The sequence below is a fragment of the Eleutherodactylus coqui genome, chromosome 1 (genome assembly GCF_035609145.1).
Source record: "Eleutherodactylus coqui strain aEleCoq1 chromosome 1, aEleCoq1.hap1, whole genome shotgun sequence".
Classification (NCBI taxonomy): domain Eukaryota; kingdom Metazoa; phylum Chordata; class Amphibia; order Anura; family Eleutherodactylidae; genus Eleutherodactylus; species Eleutherodactylus coqui.
Window position 1 is genome coordinate 400,456,953 of NC_089837.1, and position 22,882 is coordinate 400,479,834.

The 22,882-nt window shown below is 39.9% G+C and overlaps 1 protein-coding gene across 2 annotated transcripts in view; it reads right to left on the reverse strand.

The window, feature by feature from the left end:
• The window catches only part of FGF14 (fibroblast growth factor 14), a 513,940-nt gene extending 505,502 nt beyond the window's left edge, over positions 1-8,438 (reverse strand). For both annotated transcript variants that reach the window (XM_066580228.1, XM_066580219.1), the window contains exon 1: positions 8,231-8,438. In XM_066580228.1, the coding sequence (XP_066436325.1) occupies positions 8,231-8,438 (208 nt within the window). The remainder of the gene's footprint in view (positions 1-8,230) is intronic.
• Between the last annotated feature and the right edge of the window lie 14,444 nt (positions 8,439-22,882).

The following is a 22,882-nucleotide window of genomic DNA, read 5'->3' on the forward strand; positions in this document are numbered from 1 at the left end:
CTGTATACACTATTAAAACCCGCACAGGTTTTTGATGCGTTTTTTTAATTGTGTGTAAAGTGTTATATATAGGGAGATGTATATCTTATACCAGCCGTAGATAGATAGGTAGATAGATAGATACCCCGAGTCCCAAAACACTTGTGTGAGGAGAGTAGCAGGACACGCAGATGCGGCTGCTGTACACCGTGTCAGCAGGAGCAACAAGATGATGACATCATTATCCTGCTGCGCTCACTCCATGCCATGTGCCTGCCCTCCTCCTCTTCTTCTCCGCTTCAGCTACTTCTCCGGCTGGTCACACTTCTGCGTGATTGGTGTGGTGTGGCCGACAGTGCAGCCAGCTGGTAATGCACTGAATGTGCATTTGTATGTGGCGTAGGGGCAGGGGCCCGGTCGCCATTGCAAACCCTGATGGTACGCCGGTGATCAGCCCTCTCAGTGCCATACACAATACTAGTAATCATGAGCCTTTTTTGAAGCAATCTCTGAGCTCTGTTATTGGCTGCAGCATCCCAGAAATGGGGAGTGGGGGAATTGCACCCTGTAAATAAACACAGGTGCGGAGGACAGAACACCATCCAGGGACAGAGTGAGAGTGGGGAGAGGAGAGCATATTCCTGTTAGCTGTTTCATTTCATGGGAAAGCCCTTTTAGTTAAAAACCCACAACTCCTCATAAGGCTGGATTCACATATTGCTGTTTTAGTCACAGTTTTACAAAATTGTGACAAAAACACTGCAGTTTTGCCGTAATTTCATAAAACCATGGCAAAAACTGCGTCGAGGCAACAACATGTGAATGCAGCCTATTACAATTTGCATGATCTCTATGATATCTCCCCAAGCTCATTCTCCTTAGGACTGGCACATTCACAGCTTTCACTCCCCCTTGCATATTACTCAGCAGGCTGACATCACCCAAGGCTGTACAGAAGACCTGGAAGAGTCGCCATAAGCTAATTAGTAAGTAGAAAGTCATGTTATCACGACGTCCCATTTTCTGAATAAGCCACTTTTCTTTGCAGCTTTTTTTTTGCTGTGATCTGAGCCAGAGCAATCTGTAAGGTTAGCAGGCAGGAGAAGGAAGGAATAACTAAGATTAGCATCAGTACCTGGCAGCCGGGAAAGATATCCTTATTTTCAGCATTTTGACACCGCATGTGCCAAAGATAACATGATTTAGGCAGCACGAGCAGCCTTGAAATAAAAGTGCTTTACACTATTGGAATAAGTGACATCATGTACTGAAAGTTTGCATTAAGGCCATTGTCTCATAAAGAGAACCATTGTCAATATGTTATATAGTGCATATGAAATTCATAGAGGGGCTACCAGAGAGCCCACTGTATGAGTGGCCAACCCCCCAACAGACCCCTCATGTCTGTGCATTACATAGACTAACATTCATTTGACTACATTTCCCATTTTCCTTGCAGCAGCGTCTGTAGGAGAAATATATACAGCTTGATGCTGCTTTCCCAGGCGATACCTGCTGATCACTGGTGGTTAGAGAAGCTGGAAGAAAAACCTTTACGTCTTTCACACACACACTTTTAGTATTTTTTTGGGAGATTTTCAAATAAGGACAACATTTTCATGTGTTTTTTGTGGGGACGGTTTTTGTTCATACATTTTAATTTCCTATCAAAAAGTCTGACTTGGCAAAGAATATACTGCACATGTAAGAGGACAGGATGGAACATAAAATCATTATATATACTTGTATAAGGAAGCCTGTGAATTTAACTAAATTAGAGTTATATTCTGCAGAACAAATGATGCTCATCTCATAGTCCTAGTTCTCATGTTCTTTGTGGCAGAATCAAGCAACCTGGTTCTCATGGGTATGTCCTTTACAAATACATCCATTATATATGATGCCATCTATACTGGCATAGAGGTCCATTGTAAAATGCAACTAGGTTATGGTTATAGATTTACATAACCTACAAGTACAAAAGTTGTAGAAACTTGGTAACCATGTCAAGTGTAAATGAGAATGATACAGTTCAGTTTCAACACTGTGAATCTGTTCTTCATGATATCATTCTAATAAGGGACTTCAGAGAAAAATCTGAAGAGCTAGTATTAAGGCCACTGAAGGTAATGGAACAGAAAGAGGATAAATCCACTAATACGTGAGTTTCCAGATATATCCTTAAAACGACCCTCTAGTTTTGGGGCAATATTCTGTTCTGGAAATTAGGGGGCCAGAGTATATTACTTGATGTCATTCTTCTCTGCTGATGTCCCTCTGATCCGCTAGTTTGTGATTCTGTTTTCAGCGGTCCAAGTTGACCACTGCAATTTTCTAACTACCTAATGCACACTGTGCATTACCCTCTAATTGCTCAGCACTGATCATGTGAGCAATGCTGGCCTATCAGAACAGACATGGTGCATTAGTAGTATAACATTACCAATACACTATGGGGATTAGGTAGTCTGAAGATTGTATCCGTCATCTTGGGCACCTGAAAATGGGACTCCGGCCCTGCAAACCAACAGCAGGTAATGTAGCTGCCCCCTCCAGTCTCAGGACAATATTTTATCTTGAAACCAAAGGGTAATTTTCAATACCTATGTATGAAACTTTTAAAGGTGAACTTAGGCCACTAGGTGTACTAGGTAGGCATGAATGGCATAAATCCATTTACACTAATTTCCATAGACTGCACTTGCAACCCAATCTCTTTCAAAACAGCTTAGAGTTGTAGTTACTTAAAATAGTACTGTAAGACAGGTAACTCAATGGAGTCACAGAAAGTATGACACAACAATATCTAAGGCCTGTTCAGAACAGTCATCTGTGGAACAGTGAATGGCATGGTTGCGACGATCACAATCATGTGATGCCATAACACAACATAGTGTTGTCAGTAGACTGTGCTGTAGACCATGATACCGTCAGCATGGAACAGTTGACTTTTTAAAACCTCCATCTCTTACAGTGTGACACCACTATAGTATTATGAAACTAGCATGATTGGGGGATGGGACGGGGGGGGGTGTGCATTCGAGGAACCATCACAGACCTTTTTATTTTCAGAAATAGTTTTCTGAAATCTCTTATGTGTTGCTGCATGTACTTGCATTTGTATGCTTTTGATTGATTTCGTTTGTCGTCGATGAGTACAAGGAACATCACTAGCAGCCTTCCCAAAATCAGTTGGACGGAGACGGATTTGAGAGCAAATAGCTTTACATCTTTCAGCAGCAGCATCTCTACCTCATTGACTGTAAAGAGTTAATTTTGATATGGTACAAGAGACCTCTGAACCTCCTTTTTAGAAAAATTAAGGCATCTGATTGGGTTATAAAGGACACCTCCGAAAAGTAAAGGAACACAACAGTCGGGTCGTGGCGAAGGTTTGGGGACTAAACGGTTTTGACAGATTCTCTCTAATAAGGTTTTATTTTAAAAAAACATGTGTGAATTGAAAATCATGTTTTCCCACTTCCTCACAACTAACATCTGAATGCTGTCTTCTTTTTTCAGTCATTAAACACGTTGTGTGAATGCAGCCGATCTGTCAATGGTCATTCATGAAATTCCCTAAGATGTCAGAAAATGGTGAATTTGAAATACCCCAATAACCAATAAAAGAAGCTAAGCATATTTGTGCCATCGTCTATTATTTCATACTAAATGTACATACAGTATGCATTATATGAGCATATAACAATATCGAAATAGCTTCAAATATATTTTTACAGAGGTTTATGGAAAGCTTTTAGTCTTCTAGGCAATGTCTATATACGTACAGCATACACATATAATGTGTCAACAGCCCAGGTTATGTCTTGTACAAGCAAGCACATTTGGTAGAAAAGAAGCAGAGATAAAGGGAATTTTAGATTCAAGTAGAAATACCGACTTACTGCATATCGGGGTAGTGACCTATTTTGTATTGAATTTCTGTTTGGGAATGTTGGCAGGTAAGTATGTACATGAAATATTAATTTTGCTGGAAATACATTATGCTCACAAAACTAAGTACAAAGCCACATATACTTGTTTGAACTCAAAAGTTTGTGAGACCAAAGAGCCAAGACCATATTAAATACTGTGTGGTATTCTATCCCCGTGGGCATTGCTCTGGATTTTAATGATGTCTGATGCACAGTGCTGTAGGCCAGAGTCATATAGACACAACTACAGTAATGTGTGTGCTAATATACAGCTGAGTACTGTACTGATACATATAGAAAGGCATACTAATGTAGATTTATGGTATTTGTGAGTTCCAAAACTGTGACTTTTCAGGAGCAAAGGAACTAAAGGAGTTTGGTTCAGAGTAAGCAGCTGTATCTCCACAACGGAGACATTTAGGAAGTACTGATCTCAATGTCATATAGAACCAAAACCATTAAACAAGCATGCAATATGTGTAGTTTCACAGAGTTGGGTTGAAAGTTTTTGCAACTGCAGCTTTCAATGCGGTCAGCATCATGTGAGCACCCGTGGCACAAAAAAAAAATGTCAGAACACTGGTTGCTTAGGAAGAGGGAAAAGTTCTAGGAGACCCCAGTAACAGAGGAACAGATAGATTGTGTTCATGAAAAGTCTCTCACATAGAACAATTGTAATTCACTCATAAAATCTTAGATATCTTAGATACTTTAAAACCATGGAAGTATTTCGGCTATATCATAATACTTTGGCTTCTATAAAACATCGAAAGTGCCTGCTTCATTTATAGTAACCCTGTATAGGTGGAACACACATACACATACAATGCATTCAATGAAAATTCCTATAAAATATCATGAAACACTTTACAAGGGTCTAACATTTTGCCAGTTGAACTGGAATATGTTCTTACCCAGTAGTGTATTGTATGGAGTAACATATTTTGTGGATCTTGAGGCTTCTGTCTGCAGTTACAATTCTCATTTACTGATTCATACAGGGATAGCTATAGAGAGTGCAGAGGTAGCAAGCATACCTGGACTTTGGCGCCCGAGGGGGCCTAAAAGCCCCTTTCCTACATAAAATAAGACACCAGTATTTTCAATTACACATGGTAGGTAGGAAGCCCTGTTATTTTGCATTGGGACACAGAAACATCATGTTAGACCTCTGGATACATGTGAATCCATAAAACGATATATATCACTAATGGTCACCTTAATGTATTGTGGCTTTTGACTCTATGAAAGGACTGCACATTACATTTAGCCAGGGCTGGGTCCAAGGGTAAGCACACACACAATTCTTTTTTAATCCTTTATTTGTAGCCAGCAAAGATAAATAAAAAAGCATTCATAGATTCATATACATAAATGTACTCACAAAACAACCCTTTAACTTTTGAAGATGGGAACATTACCACAGCGCCCTCACAGAGGAACTCTTTTCTTTAAGGTTGGGCAGATCACTCAATGTGTAGCTCATGCTTGATCATTTGCCAGGGGAAGCTAGCTAAATAAATATATAGCAACACCTGAGGGCTTATAAAGCCTTGGGCCTCCAGTCGGGCATTGCTAATATATGTGGATCCATCAATATATGCTCAACCTCCATAAAGACTGCTACATTGGACAAAACAACCAACAGTTTCCTTCCAACATAAAAAAACAAACCGCCAGACACCATGAACTGAATTCTAGTAAACAATGTATGACACCGTCAGAGTACATTCAATGCTCAGGTATGTGGGTTGTACTGCTTAGAAATCTCTTTCAATACAGTACATTATGTCATATATTCCCATAATATAAATGCTAGTTGAAGGATAACCACTAAATAGTCATATTGGATATCTGTGGAAAGTATAAAGCACAAGCGATGTCAGCAGAACTTACTGTAGGTAAAGATACTTCATCAGTGTTCTTTATATCCAACGAATATCAAAAACTTACATCATTATTAAAGATATGCAAAGTAATATCCCGGATGGTTTAATAACATCTAATGAGATCAAAAAAAGCTGCTGGCTCAAAAACAGAGACATGAAAGAGAATGTGGTCAATAGGTGCTTGTTTGCTATAGAGTATTCAAAGCAATTTCAAAGGCAACCTGACCTAACGAAAAGAGCGGCAGCCAAATATCATCTGGAGCCCATTTAAATACTAAATGAACCACGTTCATTTCCAAGGTAAAATGTTGTTGATGTAGCTATATCTAATGATATATACATAGAGCTGGCAGTGGTAACAGTGTTGTTAATGAAATCATAAATGAGGAATGAAAGTTTCCACCTAATTCTCCAAGAGCAAATGGGTTCTCCTGAAAACTCTCTTCAGAGAATACATCTCTCAGTGGAATCTTTTATTTGTGCATTAAGGGTTACATTGATTGCATTGGACTCAAAAGTAATTGATTAAATGCTTTCCGGATCTGTACCTTGGGAATAAAGCCCTGTATACTGCCTCCAATGCTGATATACTCTGTTGGTGGAGTCTTGTTAAATGCATAACACTTACCGCAGCATAGTGACTTTATATAGAAATATATACATATATCTATATACACATACTTATTCTTCACTTGCATACAAGGGCAAAAACCATCAAATTGAGATTACATAGTAGTATGAGACATAAGTGTGATTCATATCTCTGAGAACTGTATATAAATAGACCCACATGGTACATCAACACACAAACTATAAACTGAGTCATGTGGATACATATGTCCAAAATATTTCAACTCCTGGGAAGACAAAACTGGTAACTGTAACATTGTTTCCAGGGCCTATTGAAAATACTCCAGTGCAAATGTGCTTCTTGCTCTTCTTATGCATCTACAATGCTGTCTACATGTAAAGCAGGCAATGCAGGCAGCCTGAGTATGACTGGAGTCTACGTTTCTTGTTTCTCAATAGAGTCAAGGTAAAGCACACATCTAACCTCTTCTAGCCCACTGCAGTAATTGAGAACCTCTGTGAACTGGTACCTTCCAGAGTGGGTGACACAACAACGAATTGGCCCTCAGACAGCCGGGATATTTCCACCTCTTTGGTATTCTAAGAAGTACTCTTTGCTGCAGAATGATATGACAACACACACTTAGAAAATTCCAGCCCTGCAAAGCCTTGCATCACTCTACATAGCCTGACATAATGAGTACTTCAATGGGAACATGCAGACAGAAACCCCGACAGGAATATTGTCATAGCCCAGCAAAGTGTGACCCTTCAGGTTCTGCTGTTTGTTGATATTGGGATGTCACAATTGCAAAAAAAAAAAATCTATGATCTACTACACTGCAGTGCCAACGTCAGAGGCAAACCAGGGATTCATTGCTCTTGATGGGACTGGGAGCCAAAGGAACTGCAGGTCATGCAGGACCAGAGGAATGGAACCGAAAATGTTTCATTATAATCATGTAGCCCCCTGTCTGCACTCCTTGCAACAGATAAACGCAGGCCATGGGGAGATACCAAATACAGGGGCAGCGAGATCTATTCCCTCCATAAAAACAAGCATTTGGGTGAATAAACTGATAATGCTCGTGTTTCATTCTTGATATTATTGAATAAAGCCCAGAGGAGCTTCACAAAAGGTGTCCTGAAAAATGAATGGGACTAAGAAATGCTGTTAATCTCCTGCTGGAAGGAGCCTACACAGTATACTGCAAATATTAACCCTGTGCAGGCTGTTTTCACTGCATCACATAAAAGCGCCAATGATGCTGCATGGAAATCACATCTTGTATGTATTTGTAACATGAAGAAACAAATCTTTACCCTTTGTCCACTTAGGCTGGGATTTCATCTGAATGGCACTGCCATGCTCTCAGGGTATTATGAAGAGGCAGAAATGAGTAACAGCCTGCCACTGTTTTGGAATTTTTTTCTACTTTTGAGAGGTGCTTCGTGTTTGGAATATTTGCAAGCTAATCTGAAAGTATCGCAGGATGTCAGTGTCATAGTCAATGTATAGAACGCAACTAAAGCCAGGGCATCCACTGAAAGGAGCATACATGCCAACTACCCGCATTTGCAATATTGACCAGAGAAACCTTGTGGAGAAAAAAAAACAAAACACACAAAGTTGCCACTCCTCTAGGAAATGAGCACACGCCAGACCCAAATCACATATCTTTCTGAGCCAATTCAATTGAAAAATGAAGGTTTAAGGCACAGTACACAAACATTGCATCGGCCTCATGGCAGGATGATTTTCTTCTCTAATCTCATTAAAGATCTGGTGCTCCTTAGAAGACAGCAATAGAATGATATGAAGGTATAATCATGCAGTGTGTATTTTTTCATGCTTACCACTTGGGTTCTTGTTTTTCTTAAGACTCTTGCCACAAAGACACTGCAGCATATGCGTTCCTTTGCTGAAAATGTTCCAAAGAAACCACATTGATTTGGGCGAAAAGCAATCCAGCAGCTTAGACACCCTGAGAACGAAGAAATCCTTGTTGTTGCATAATAAGAGATTGTGATCAGTTCTCCAGAACAAGGGTACCAATTTAACCATAGAAAATGATTATTTTCCTAGCGTCTCCCAGTCTTATTTCCGTGCAGGGTTTATTTCTTTAGAGACTCCTCAATTAGAGAGCTGTGTTGTATCTTTTTTTTTTTTTTCTTTTTCCGCTTGGAGATAAGATTAAGATTAATGATTATTACTACAACAAGACTGGGCTGTTACCAAAGTGTGCAATTTTCCTTTCCAGCATGCAGCCGAATGAAAGTAAGCTAAAGAAATCCCAAGAGAGGCCAAAAAAACTAATCTTAGAGCAGTGAGACATGTACGATCCCCGAAGTAAAAACCATTGCCTAGCACTTGATTGCTATAAGGAAGGGTGGATCTGTGGAGCATCCAAAGCCAAAGCAGGATACATGTTACTAAAAGACTGCAGTTGTAGCACCAAGCACAACAAATATCACCCAATGAAGCCTGAAAGATGATGATGGCATAAACTCCCCTTTGCAAGTGTCAATAGGATTAGCATCAATCCCCAGTGATCTGTGCAATCTTATTTAACCTGCAGTTCCCCAGCAGAAGTGATGTAAATCCAGATCTCCTTAATAGCTGATTACTGTGGGTGGAAGGAGAGACAGATCTCGTCCCTGCTCTCACTCTCCTGCTGCTCCAAGCACTGGTGTGCATTAGAAATAAATTTCCCTGTCTTTCACTCCCTGTGCTTGGCTCTGAATTGCAGGCACAGATAGAGTAGGAGGAGTTGGAGCGTTTTTTCCTATTTTTTTTATAGAAAGCTTTATGTGAACCAAAGCGAATAGACATTATCTTTTTTTTTCTCATGATGAGACACAATTCTGAAACATCATAAGGCTCCGCTAAGGTTAATGTAATATTCATGACAACATTTAAAAGCTGATTTGATTAGCTGTGTTACCATAGGTATGGCCTCCGCTTTATCTCCGGCTCTTTTATTTGCACTACGTTTACGATGTTTTATTTTTTGGAGTAGAGAACTCTTAAATATACATTTAGACATGAAATATTAGCATGCAGGCGTTCCGAAGAAGGAATGTTGAAAAGCATCAACTTCTGCTACAATATGATACTGTGGTCAGTAGGTGATAATTGCACCGACCATAGCAGTGCAGGGCAATGGGAGGGCTATATGCACGGGGGATATGCAGGTGAGTCGGCCGGCGAGCGGCGTGCTCTATTGTTGTGTGACACTTGTATGTTACCTTCTCTGCACGCCTTGTTATGTAAAAAGTCTTGTGCATTGTTTTATTAATTTCTTTGGTTACTATGACAACCCCACACTAGTGTGTACATGTGCACATCTTTTTTCTTTCCCTATGACATGCATTTTAACTTTCAAGACAATTAATATTTGATCTCATCCTATTCATCAGAAAAAGCTATTCAGTTTGAATGGAGAGGAATGAAAAGGATGGACATGAAAAAGTGAAATTATACAAGTCATTGCAAATACATTTTTATTCAGAGGTAAATGGTATGGGGTTTTTTTTACTGTTATATATCGTTTAACTACAGGAGGATTCCTTTAATCTGGTATATTCTGGATTACTGGATGATTATAATAGAGGTGCTCGTAATAGAACACACATGATGCTTTCCATTATCATCTGTTGCTTCATCAACTTTCCTAGCAAAAATACTTGTCTTATAGAGTAACGTGTGACTTCAGATTATTCTACCATGACCAAATCACCAGAGACACCACAATACCCAGAAATCAACTACTCTATTACACAGAGAAGGAAGGAAACGGTCGTGTACCTATAGTAGTGACCTACAATCCACAGCTTGAGGTACTAAGGAAAACCGCAAAGAAACTCCATCATACCCTACACAAGGATGACCGTCTGAAAACCATATTCCTAGAACCTCCCTTCTGTGTTACAGGCAACCTCCTAACTTGAGGAACTTTATAATCAGGAGTGCATTGCCCTCTGACACACAAAAAGGAACTTATTCCTGTAATGTAAGGAGCTGCAAGACCTGCTCACATGTACTGACTGTGGACAGGATACAAATCCCCAACACACAGCAGGACTATGAGATCCCGGGGACATTCACATGTTCCACGTCTGATGTTGTGTACCTGATCCTGTGCAGGGAATGTCCTGTTGGGGGCCTTTATGTTGGAGAAACAGGACAAAAACTGAAAGCAAGGATGAGATCTCATCGCCATACAATTAAAGAAAGAAAGACTGAGATACCTGTGGCTGAGCATTTTTCTAGTCACCAACACAACATTGAGCATATGAAGGTTATTATATTAAAAGACAATTTTAAATCTCAATGTCATTGAAGAATTTCAGAGTATACGTTTATAACTATCTTTGACAGGAATAAACCTTGGAGGGGGCTTCTTGCATCAGTGGAGTCAATGAGAAATCTATAGCACAAATAACACACAGGCCTGGTGCCCCCCTAACACAAGTTCAAAGACCATAAAACTTTCACAGTGGACTGATTACATATTTACTCCTCTACTCATCCCTTTACTGGTATTGTTTTAAGTGCAAATTAATCACACCATGTCTGTGCCTTGTTATATGTATGTGTATATATATGTATGCCTCTTCGGATCTATTTCACCTAGGCTGAAGAAGAATCCTAAGTAGGTTTGAATGCTCGCTATAACATCATGTATTTTTGTTAGCATTTCAAAATGTATTATATCTAAAAGATTACTTGATTTCTCTAGCTGAGAACAATCACATATATGGATCTTGACACAAATCTGCTATGGTGCTATTACACAGTTTTTGTAATACATCTATCAATGTATTAAAAGCGCATTTGAAAACTGCATGTTAGTGTTTTCACAGGCGAAATTCAATCTAAAGGATGCAGATTAATACTGTATAAAAAATATACTAAAAAATGTACACATTTTCATGCAGATTTCCAGAGTAGCAGCTTTACCTGCGTATTGCACACCGTCCTGCTCTAAGATTCTGTCTCGTGTGAAAGGTCCCTAAAAAGTCTTCATTTTTAAAACACACATACATTTTACATGCATAATTAATGGTAATGATTATCATTGCTTGAAAAAAATGCATAATGCATTATTCTGCTCACATTCTGCATAAATCTGCAGCAAAATTTGCAACTAAACGTGGTTAATGAATCGTATTTCAAATCTGCACCGTACTCTATGCAGCAAAGACTTTTTATGCCTGGAGTTTGGAAATCCACATGTAGAAAAATAACTAGTGACATGTCACTTCAGCTGCAGATCTGTGTGTGGAAACCCTAACGTGAATTTCTCAAGGAATCTGCATCAAAAAGTGACATGTCACTTCTTTTTTTCTGCGACATGTATTTGAAGTGCACACAAGGAAAAATCTATGGCATATATAATACAGTGTGGATTTCCATTCAAATGAATGGTACACTTACATAGTTGACACAAACTTGCAACATTGGATCTGTAGCAAATTACACCTTGGGATGTTATTACACAAGCGGCCGCAGGTAACGCCCACAATTTACAGAACTGGTAATTGCTACAATGGGAAGCCCATAATTGACACTAAATCATGATAGTTACTTATGGCCACTAATGATCCTGTAAAAGCACCCTTACTGAACTTTGTTCACCAGTCTGCAGCATATAGATGCCACTGCTGTCAGATTTTTTTGACTTACAAACTCTCATTTATGAAGTTTTCTTTTATCTGCTTGTTTCATCTCTCCATGATTTTCTCAGTTCACGTGTTTCCTACACTTTCCAACTTATAAATAGTCACCTATAAAGTACATCAGTACCACAGCACTATCGACTTATAGTAGTAAATGCTATAAGCTCACAACATTTCTATGTATACAAAGAAGAGGTGACTCCTTCTTCCTCTTAGTGGGGCAGGGGGTCTGTGTAGCAGGGGGTCTGTGTATTGCAGTAATGTATAAAGCTGACCATAGGTGATAACAGTTACTACCACTTCATTGAGTGATCCAATCTTTTTCCTATAGGGGATTTCATCTGTAAATTGCCAGAGATAGTCAGGTAGATGTGTAAAAAAATGTCCCCAATAAACAATGCATTAGGGTTGATGAAAGTTGGTCAACCATATATAAGAATTATCATTTGTGTGGGGTTTAATGGTGACATGAAAAAAAAGTTTGGCCTCCAATACTGTAACTTTTCTTGGTATCTACAGATATGCACACTGGAGATATATATGCCAATCAGTCATTACAAATAATGTGTAGGTGTCCCTTGTGACACCAAAACAGCTCTGACCCATTGGAGCACAGACTTCACAAGACTTCTGAAGGTGTCTTGTGGTGTCTGGTACCAAGACATTGGCAGCAGATCCTACAAAGGTCCTGTAGATTGCGGAGTGGGGCCTCTTTGGATCCACTTGTTTTTCTGGAACATTCCACAGATGTTGATTGGATTGAGTGCTGGCGAATTGGAGGTCAAGTCAACACCTTGACCAATAAAAAGCTAGGTGCTATATAGGAATCGACTGTTCTTCAGCCTTAGTGTCAGTTATTAGTGTTTGGTTGTGGTTTGGTTTTGAACTTGCACTTCAACTCTTTTATAGGTCAATTTCTTCAGACGAGTGGCCGAATCAGACCATGAACCTACTGTTATGTATGCACAGAATCATAAGAATTCATGCACTTGTGTAAATCAAGCCACAGTTGTGAACCTCTTCTGCCTGAGACTACTCTCTGGGATTATACTCTTATATTTCATATTTGGTCCCACTATACCTTATAGTCAAATCTTGGATTAGTCAACTGCTTTCTTAGTAACCTCTGTACCTCCACTGACAAATTCCCTTTCTCCGGACCACTCTATTAGCTATTTCTGCCTATAAAAACTCAGTGCTGCTACATCCAATACTTGCTACAGGTATTTGAATAAGAATTATATAAGCTATGGCAACCAGCCATACTTTGGACTACTAAAAAAGAATAATATATTATAAACACATGAATACATAGAACACCTGCAACAGACCTAGCGCTAGAAACCAAAATTTCAAACTCTAAATTTAATCCTCTAGGGGTTGAATAAGGATTTTAAATTTTTGGTTTCTTAGGATAGGTCTGTTGTGGGTGTTCTATGTATTTTTATATTATAATTTTTTTTTCTGCAGATGACTCTATTTTTTGTATTGTGTATATATATATATATATATATTTATTTTCCTTTTAACCCTCTTAGTGGCAGGTTTATTATTACCATGTCATGCCTCTGGAAATCTCTGGGGCTTGCTGCGCTGAGTATTCAATAAAAACCCCGGAAGATTTCAGATGACAACTCAGTGCTCTGCACATTTCAGCACTAGAGCTGTCCACGGAAATCTCCTGGGGTTTAACTGCATGGTCAGAGATTTTCCGGGCATGCCACTAAAGGGGTTAAGAGAGAAATACGGATTGATAAACTCCCAAAGCATGTTCTTGAGAGTATATTATGCTATATGTTCTAGGCATTCAACGTAATCCCGCAAATCCAGCTCATACTTAGAGGTTAATGGAAAACTAATGGCCACTGAGAAAGAAGTCAAATTTGCTTGAAAACACTTCTCTATAAGAGATTTCAAGTGGAACTTCGACATGGATTCAATTGGATTGCAAAAGTGCATATTATTTGCATTTATCATATTACCATTTGTGTTGGTGAGACCTGGAGCTGTTTGAATGCAGTGCAGTGGAAATGTTCTGCGATACGAACGTATATGCATATGGAACTGAAGGTCTCAGCCGTCCGGATAACTAAATACCCTACATGCGCTGTCTACTAATCCCGCTGGATAATCAGGGCGTAGGCTCCTAATGAGACTCTCAGAATCTGGAATGCGGGAAGTACCAATGTTTGGTGATAAGATTATATATTATAAAGCTCTGTTCTTGATAACTACATCGTAAAGAGTGACAAGGTGCCGCCGTTCTGAAAAGCTGGTAAGTGCTGGCGTCTGGGATATGAACACTGAGAAAAATTGGATTATTTTATAAATGATGAGTGTTTCTCTGGAAGTGACTTTCTATTCATGAAAGAACTCCATAGGTGAGCAAACCTGTTGGTGATTGTCTCACAGGATTTAGAGACTCTTTATAAATAACAGCGGTTCTAGGATATTACCAGTAATACCACAGTTTGTTATATTATATGCGCTTTATTTCTGTGAGGGCCCCGCAGTTTGTTGTCTTATTTATATTTTATGATTTCTTATTAAATTGTGTTTTTTATATATTAACATGATAGATTGAATCCAGTATGAATTTTTAATGGTGCAGTCTAGAGTATATGACTTACTATAGATACTTATCCATCATGCAATACCATCTGATTGGCTCCAAATTTATTCTGCAACAACCTCAATCAGACAGCCTGTGTATTTAAAAACTATCTTTAGCATGAAGAGGAACAAGGGGTCCTGGAAATTATGATATGTCCCCCCCTAAAGCCCTGATCTTATCATCATCTAGACTATCAGGGATTACATGAAGGGACAAAAGGATTTGAACAAGGCTACATTAATAGTCTTTGGTTGATTCTCCAAGATGTTTGGAACAACCCCCATTCAAAGTTCCTTCTAAAACTGTGTGCAAGTGCATCTAGAAGGAATGTTGCTGTTTTGAAAGGCTGTCATTCCAAACATTGATTTCATTTAGGCCGGATCCACATGAGCATATGCATATTTGGGAGAGCATGTAGCACGTGCAAAAAAACACACACTGATGCTCTCAGTCACTGGCCAATTAATTTAATGAGTTTATGATTTGTTCTTTCCCTGCTGCGTATTTTTTTTGTGTGTGACTGAATCGCGCACTTCAAATACGTGCATGTGAACGAAGCCATTGAAATCAATGGATTCTATTTTTTGCGTATTATGCGCGCAAATTTTTTGTGAACAAATACGTCCATGTGAATCTGGCCTTAGGCCTCATGTCCACGGGGAAAATCAGATCCGCTGCAGATTCTCCATGGAGAATCTGCAGCGGGTCCCTCCTGCCCCGCGGACATGAGCGCTGAAAATAGCAATAAATGAGAATAAACTCACCTCCCATCCGCTCCGTTTCTTCTCTTCGCTGCGGCGTCATCTTCTCTGCGTCGCGGCCGGATCTTTTTTCTTCGGCTCGGCGGATGCGCATGATGACGTCGGTGACGTGCCCCGCGCATGCGCCGTCCCGAGGAAAAAAGATCCGGCCGCGACGGAGAGAAGATGGCGCCGCGCGAAGAGAAGAAACGGAGCGTGTGAGTAAATCCCGATTTTTGTCTCCCGTCCCCGCGGGAGACCCGCATGAAAATGGAGCATGGTCCAGATTTTTTCATGCTCCATTTTTTTTTAAATCACTTTTATTGACCATCCGCGGGTATTTATCTACCCCGCGGGTGGTCAATGCATCCCTATGGGGTGCGGATCCGCGGGCAGGAGAAGAGTTAAAATCCGCTGCGGATTTTAATTCTTATTTTGCCCGTGGACATGAGCCCTTAGATTTCTGTTTTGTTCATTCACTTTGCATTTTGTTAATTGACAGAAATAAACTATTAACACTTCTATTTTTGAAGGCATTCTTACTTGGCAACATTTTTTCCACATTTCCCAAGACCTTTTGCACAGTATTCTATATTGTGTGAGTTTGGTTCTGGTGCTGTGTTTATGTTATGAACTTGGTTATGGTGTAGTGGCCCAGAACACCATCCTGGTGCCCTCCATAAATGTCATATATGTATTGTCTCATGTGGATGCTCTGTGCAAAGTTTTCTTGCCATTTTCTGTATGTGTGTTGCACAGCTGCAGCCTCTGCAGGGTTAACTGTAATAAAATCATTGCCTGTCAGCTCTGTCTGCTGAATGTATCTATTCTATTGTCTCATTTGGTATAAGTGAAGGTATAAATAGGGGTGGCTGAGAGCAGGAAAGAAATCTGTGAGTGCGATTTTGTTCAGGGACCCAAGAGAGTGCTAACACAGAGCCACATGGAAACGCCTTCAGCTTCCATGTAGGTGAAGATGGAGGAAGAGGAGTGATATCCCATAGCGTTTGGAGTGTGGATGTGAAGGAATGAGTCCCAGTAAAGAGAGAGGAACTCCAGTTTCCTAAAACAGGTACCTGTTCACACCACGGGCTTTTCCTGTGTGGCCGTCCATCATTTGATTGAGACACCCACACATCTGCTGTGTGGGGTGTATATTGGCTAAGCCTTCCTGAATAAGTGTTTTTGCTAGAGTGTATGTGGAGTGACCCCTACCCCTCTTCCTCCTCCAGAGTGCTCCCAATCCAGGACCGGTAACATATAGATAACTTGGACTATAGGGCCGTATTGATCCTGTGTATCCTCCCTACATCTGAGCTTTAGCCTGTTTTTCTGCTGAAAGTGAATTGTACTTGTATTGCCTGTTATTCAAGTCTATTTCAAGTAAAAGCTATACCAGGCCATAACCATTGGGGGAAAGACAAAGTCCAGCTTGAATGCTCCCACAGACACCGGGGAGGAGACCCGTTGCGTCACTGGTGTTTGGTATGGGCACCGCTTCTATTTTCTCCGCAATCAGTTCCACAGAGATAGAGGATGAAAGGGAGTGACTATTGGGAGGTGCTGCAGCAGCTGCGGCTGAAGTAGAAAGAATGGAGTGACACTGGACCGAAGTTGTCGAAGTTTATGCTGTCATAAATAGAAGCCACACATAGAAATGATACTTCCTTTAGTCAAAGTACACTGGGGTTGGATACATCCTTATATATAAGTGACCAGAGGTAGGAGTTGTGTTTACAGGTTTGGCCTTGCACACTCCGTGACTGAGTAGTGTGTTCTTTAAGGGAATGAAAGTCAGACGCTCCAGATGGCACGGCTCTGGATGTATACACACTGTTTTAGAGGTGCCAGGGGTGGCTTCTTTCTTAAGTAGGGGGGAAACTGTAGGGGCCCAGAACACCATCCTGTCCCCTCCATAAATGTCATCTATGTATTGTCTCATGTGTATGCTCTGTGCAAAGTTTTCTTGTAATTTTCTGTATGTGTGTTGCACAGCTGCAGCGTCTGAAGGGTTAACTGTAATAAAATCATTGCCTGTCAGCTCTGTCTGCTGATAGTATCTATTCTATTGTGTCATGTGGTGTAAGTGAAGGTATAAATAGGAGTGTCTGAGAGCGGGAAAGGAGTTCTATCTTCAACCTGTGAGTGCGATCTTGTTCAGGGACCCAAGAGAGTGCTAACACAGAGCCCCATGGAAGCACCTTCAGCTTCCATGTAGGTGAAGATGGAAGAGGCGGAGCAACATCCCGTAGCGTTTGAAATGTGAAGGAGTGAGTCCCAGCAACAGAAAAAGAGAGCAACCCCAGTTTCCTAAAGCAGGTACCCATTCACACCACAGGATTTTCCTATGCGGCCAACCCCTACCCCTCTTCCTCCTCCGGAGTGCTCCAAATCCAGAACCAGTGACATATAGATAACGTAGACTATAGGGCCATATTGATCCTGTGTATCTTCCCTACCTCTGAGCTTTAGCCTGTTTTTCTGCTGAAAGTGAATTGTACCTGAATTACCTATTACACAAGTTTATTTCAAGTAAAATTTATACAGGGCTCTAACCATTCCTAGGGACCCGTGGTACTATATAGCAGTCTCCGTGTTTATTACTCCACCATATAGAATAACGGTGTGTGGGAACAATGGTGTCACGAGTAATATCTACTACAACCCCCCTCATCCCCTTTATTGGCACTCCCTGCCAAAGGAGTGTCAAACCTGCTCTGTTCTTAGCTACATGTAATCCCTCAGGGACCAGAGCCTGGTAAGTGCCATCGTGACGAGACAGCACTTATCACCCCCAACTCTTCACATTAGCCAGGTTCCCAGGGTCACCCCTCTGGGGTATTGAGCTCGTACAGCATTTATTCACTGAACTATTCTATGTGGGTATGCTGCTATCTTGCTGCTTTGTGCACAAGCACTATACAAGCAGCCTGCCTACCAGTGATATATATATATATATTATTGTATTATATATATATATATGATTGTAGGCGGGGTGCCAAAACAATTCTGCATAGGGTGCTATCTAAACTTTTTCAGCTGCGTCTAACATGTCAATAAACTAACCATAATTCTTGAAATTTATTCTCTCTTCATTTGAAGGAATTGGACATCGGTGGAATGTATAGTACTTCCTTTATATAAGGGTCTGGGCTCTATAAATGGTAAAGAGGAGACGGAAATCCTAATAACTACCCAGCAACTTCAGATATCTAAATCTCTGTCATTAGCTAGTCAGCTAAGTGTTAACTGAGAGGCAAGTATATATATTCTATACACCTGGACTGCTGCTACATACAGAAGATCAGTAATTTGAGTACCCGTCTATAAATCCTTTCGTATTTAGACAGTTGCTATCATTACGCAATTCACAGCAACTGAATAAAAGAAACAGAAATAACATTCCCAGGGTCCAAACATTAAAAAAAGACAAGCTAAATATGAGCCAGCCTTCTATAGTAGTCACTGCATTCGTTGGAGATCTTACTATTCCAGTGAGTAGATCCCTTAAGGACAATCCTGTTCTAAATACGGTATATATACACCCTCTGGGGATCAGTTGATCACTGCAGTTCCAGGTGCTGAGAAAACAGCAATCTAGTGTTCTACCATGGGAATCTGCAGGTTGCACATTGAATCGGCAATTGGGGAAACCATTAGAAAAAGGCAATAGCTTTCGATCTTGTTGACGCAGCACAGTTTAATGGAACTCTAATATTGTTTTTGATGCAGAGTTTTTAAGCCCAAACCAATTGTGCAACCCAAACAAAGAAACGTAAGTATTTAATAAAGACTTGGATTCTTCCCTTTACTTTTTGCCAATGCATCAAGAACATTTCTTTTAGCGGGCCATTCACTACACAGTAACACCCGACACCCTACAAATCTGTGGGCTATGCAGTGCATGTATGCAGAGTTGTCATTATGTATACATCCTGGAGGAGACTATGGGCAGTAAAATATCTATGCATTCCTGAAGCTATTAGAGCAGGCACAATATTCAGCTGGTGCTATATAAGGGCTCACTCACACAAGCGTATAAGCCCTGCGTAATATGCAGTGCTAAATGCCCACTGATTCCTACTGGGCCCCAAACACCTGCATATTTTTTCATGCACATGGAAAAAAAACCTGCAGCAAGTCCTATTTTGGTGTATATTAGTCACCAATATAAGCTATGGGGATTCATGCATATTTACTGTATATTGCGTATTTTACACTCGTGGAAAGTACACATGTAATATGTGGGGTACATACACTCATGTCATTTATTAAAAAATGTAAAAAACTGTCTTTGTTGCACATAGCAACCAATCATCATTCCTTAGGCCACTCTCACACAGGCGTTTTTTACAGCATTTAGCGGGCATTTCAAAATTCACACTAAAAACCTGTACTGAGCCTCCATTGATTTCTGTTCTACTTTAGTGCGATTCAGCGTTTTTTAATGCATCACATCAACCTTTGCAATGATGGGGTGCGTTAAAAACGCTGTCGAACACATTTGAAAACACAGTTCCAAAACACTGTAAAGCGCCACGTGTAAAAACACTGTGTTTTTACAAACGCCTGTGTCAGATTGGCCTTGATCTGCTCAAGTAAATTGAAATCTGTGCTATAATTGGCTGAGCACCAAATAGTTGTTCTCCCTCTACTCCCAAAAGAAGAGTTTGTGCACCAAGCATGACTGAAATCCATCAAGTTAATCCTGGATGGTCGCTATGTTTCCCCTTGATTTAGATGTTACGCCCAGTGGATATGTAGGGAGTTCATGTCACACTGTACGGGACACTAGGAAAAACCAGGATGCAATATGATCTCCAGCAAGAGTAGTTGCTGGAGATATTTTATAAAACATGTTTGGGCCTGTTTTTTTGGAATGGATGGTAGGCTTGGTAGTGGGGCTGTCCATTCCACCCCCTCCACTCCAGGACTCCCCAGGTGCTGGGTAATTTCCTAGCCCATAAAAGTCTGCAAGCTGCAGACAGAGAGGAGGCCGGGTGCAGCTAGATGCTGGAGCTGCTGGTCTCATGGGACGCTCTGTCCTTGACCCAGGGAAGCAACTGGACAGTGTGCTTTTTTCATGTAGCTGCAGCAAGCCGTATGTATAGACAGGGAAGAACTCTGTTTAGTATGTGCTGGATAAGCAGGATTTTTGTTTATGTCTGAAGTTAAGGCTGTATTTTGTTTATTTTATGCTTTCTAATAAGCACAGGCCCAGTCTGTATGGACTTTATCTGCTGTTGTGGTCTCTGACTGCCGCTCACACTGCAACCCCACGCTCTACCTGGGCTAACTCCCCCACAATATATCACCTTTGATTCTTCTTTTTTGTTTCTCAGGTAAAGAATCATGAATGGGTCACTCCAGTTATACAGTAGATGGGTTTCATAGACAGTATGGATTGTCAGCAGAATAATGAGACTGTATAGTAAAAAGGCTTCTCATCACTAATGCTGTTATACTAAAAACGTTGGACAGATTTACAACCATGTCCGATCAATGGCTGTGACCAAAGGAATTGATCAAAATAATTGATCTTTTTGACCTTGAAATGTTCCACTTCTATATGAGAAGGGTGTAAGATAAATCACCTAATAATAATTTTACTAAAAGGGGACAAAATGTGAGATTACATGTCACTGTCCTTAAAACAAATAATAATGAAGCAATGTATATACTGTATGCATTTGTTTTACTAAGATTCTTTATTCAAGATATGTGGATATTTCTAGATATTCATGGAGATTGTACCACAAAAAAGGCCGTATTTATTCACACAGACACAAGGACAGGTAATAGTGTTAAAAAAAAAGTTAAAGAGACTTTAAATTTAAAGAAAAAAATACAGTTTTATAAAAATCCATATTTTTTCCCCACAAAAACAGGTTATAAATGTATAAAAAAAATGAAAGAGCAACGTATTACTGCATTCTTAATGACCCAAACAATAAAAATATTTTGTTATTTATATCACATTTGTGAACGCTGTAAATATAATTTTAAAAAATAATGTCGGAATCGCTATTTCTCTTTTGTTTGCTTCCTAAAACATGTAATTAAAAATCGGTCCAAAAATCATATGTACTTCAAAATGGTACCAACACAAATTTCAGCTTTCCTCAAAGAACAAGACCTCACATAACTCTATTGCCGGAAAAATAAAAATATTGTGGGTCTTAACTTGTGGCGATGCAGATTCAATTGTTTTTCTTTAAAAAAGTGTTTTTATTGTGCTAAAGTAGTAGAAAATAAAACATCTATATAAACTTGGCGTAACAATAATCATTCTGATCCAGACAAAACAGTTATATTACTTTTTAGAAAATGGAGAACACTGTAAAAACATAACCCCAAAACAATGCCAAAATCTATGGATGTTTTTTTCATCTCCAGCCCCTAAAAATGTAATAAAAGTTATACAACCCATTACATGTACCCCAGAGTGATGCCATTAAAATATACAACTCCTCTCCAAAAGAAACAAGCCCATAAGTAGCTATATTAATGAGTTATGCCTCTTGCAATACAACAATGAAAATCGCTTGGTCCGTAAGGCACTAATTAAGAAGGTCACTAAGGGATAAAAAAAAAATAGTTGTTGGTTGATGAAAAGTCGTCCGCTGTAAAGGCCTAAGTTAGTCATCGATGTTCAAACAACTTGAGAACAGATCTTCTCGGAGAATCAATCTCTCTCTTTGTTACTCTCTTCCCAAACAATTTCTTGCAGAACTAATAGTAAGTTATTCTCGATCTGTCTAAAATCTTTCAACCAACTAGTTCACAATCTTCAATCATTTTTCTGGGCTACTAATCAGACGATAGTTACCCAGTGTAAAGATACACTTAAGGTACCTCTACATGGGGTGATTTATAGAATTAGTCATCCCATTGCTCACTTGTCAGAGTAGCTAGTTTTTTAGCTCACCTAAAAACCAAGCGACTATTATCCCATGTAAAGAGGCAGTCATTCATCTATGACTGTGAGTGGTTGGAAGATATCTCCAGTGCACTCTGTCTCCATTTTCTGCATTAAAGCACAGGAACGATAGTTTTCCCAAGTTAAGGTTCCTTCATACAGAACATATGGTGTACAGTGTTAATATCGCGGAGTTGGCTTCATCTTGGGTCGAAAGCAGCAGCCTGCCCTAGCACAGGTAGTGGGCAGTACAGTACATGTACTGCAGGTAGACAATAGTATTGTTCATGTAGACAGCACCAAGGTAGATAATCAGTGGATGCATTTTGGTTTTACAATTTCCACTAAAAACTGGAAGCTAGTGCCATTTTAGGCAGAAGAAGACTGTAAGTCGCAGAGTATGTTGGCTGTAACGTGTGCTCCCACTACTCCAACAGGGTGGTGGCCAAACTTTGGCAACAGTGTTATGTTCATGATTCTCCGGTGGCAAAATTGATAACGCAAAGCCAGGTTGAAAAAAAAAACCGGTTAAGTATCAGCATCTCAGGAATTTC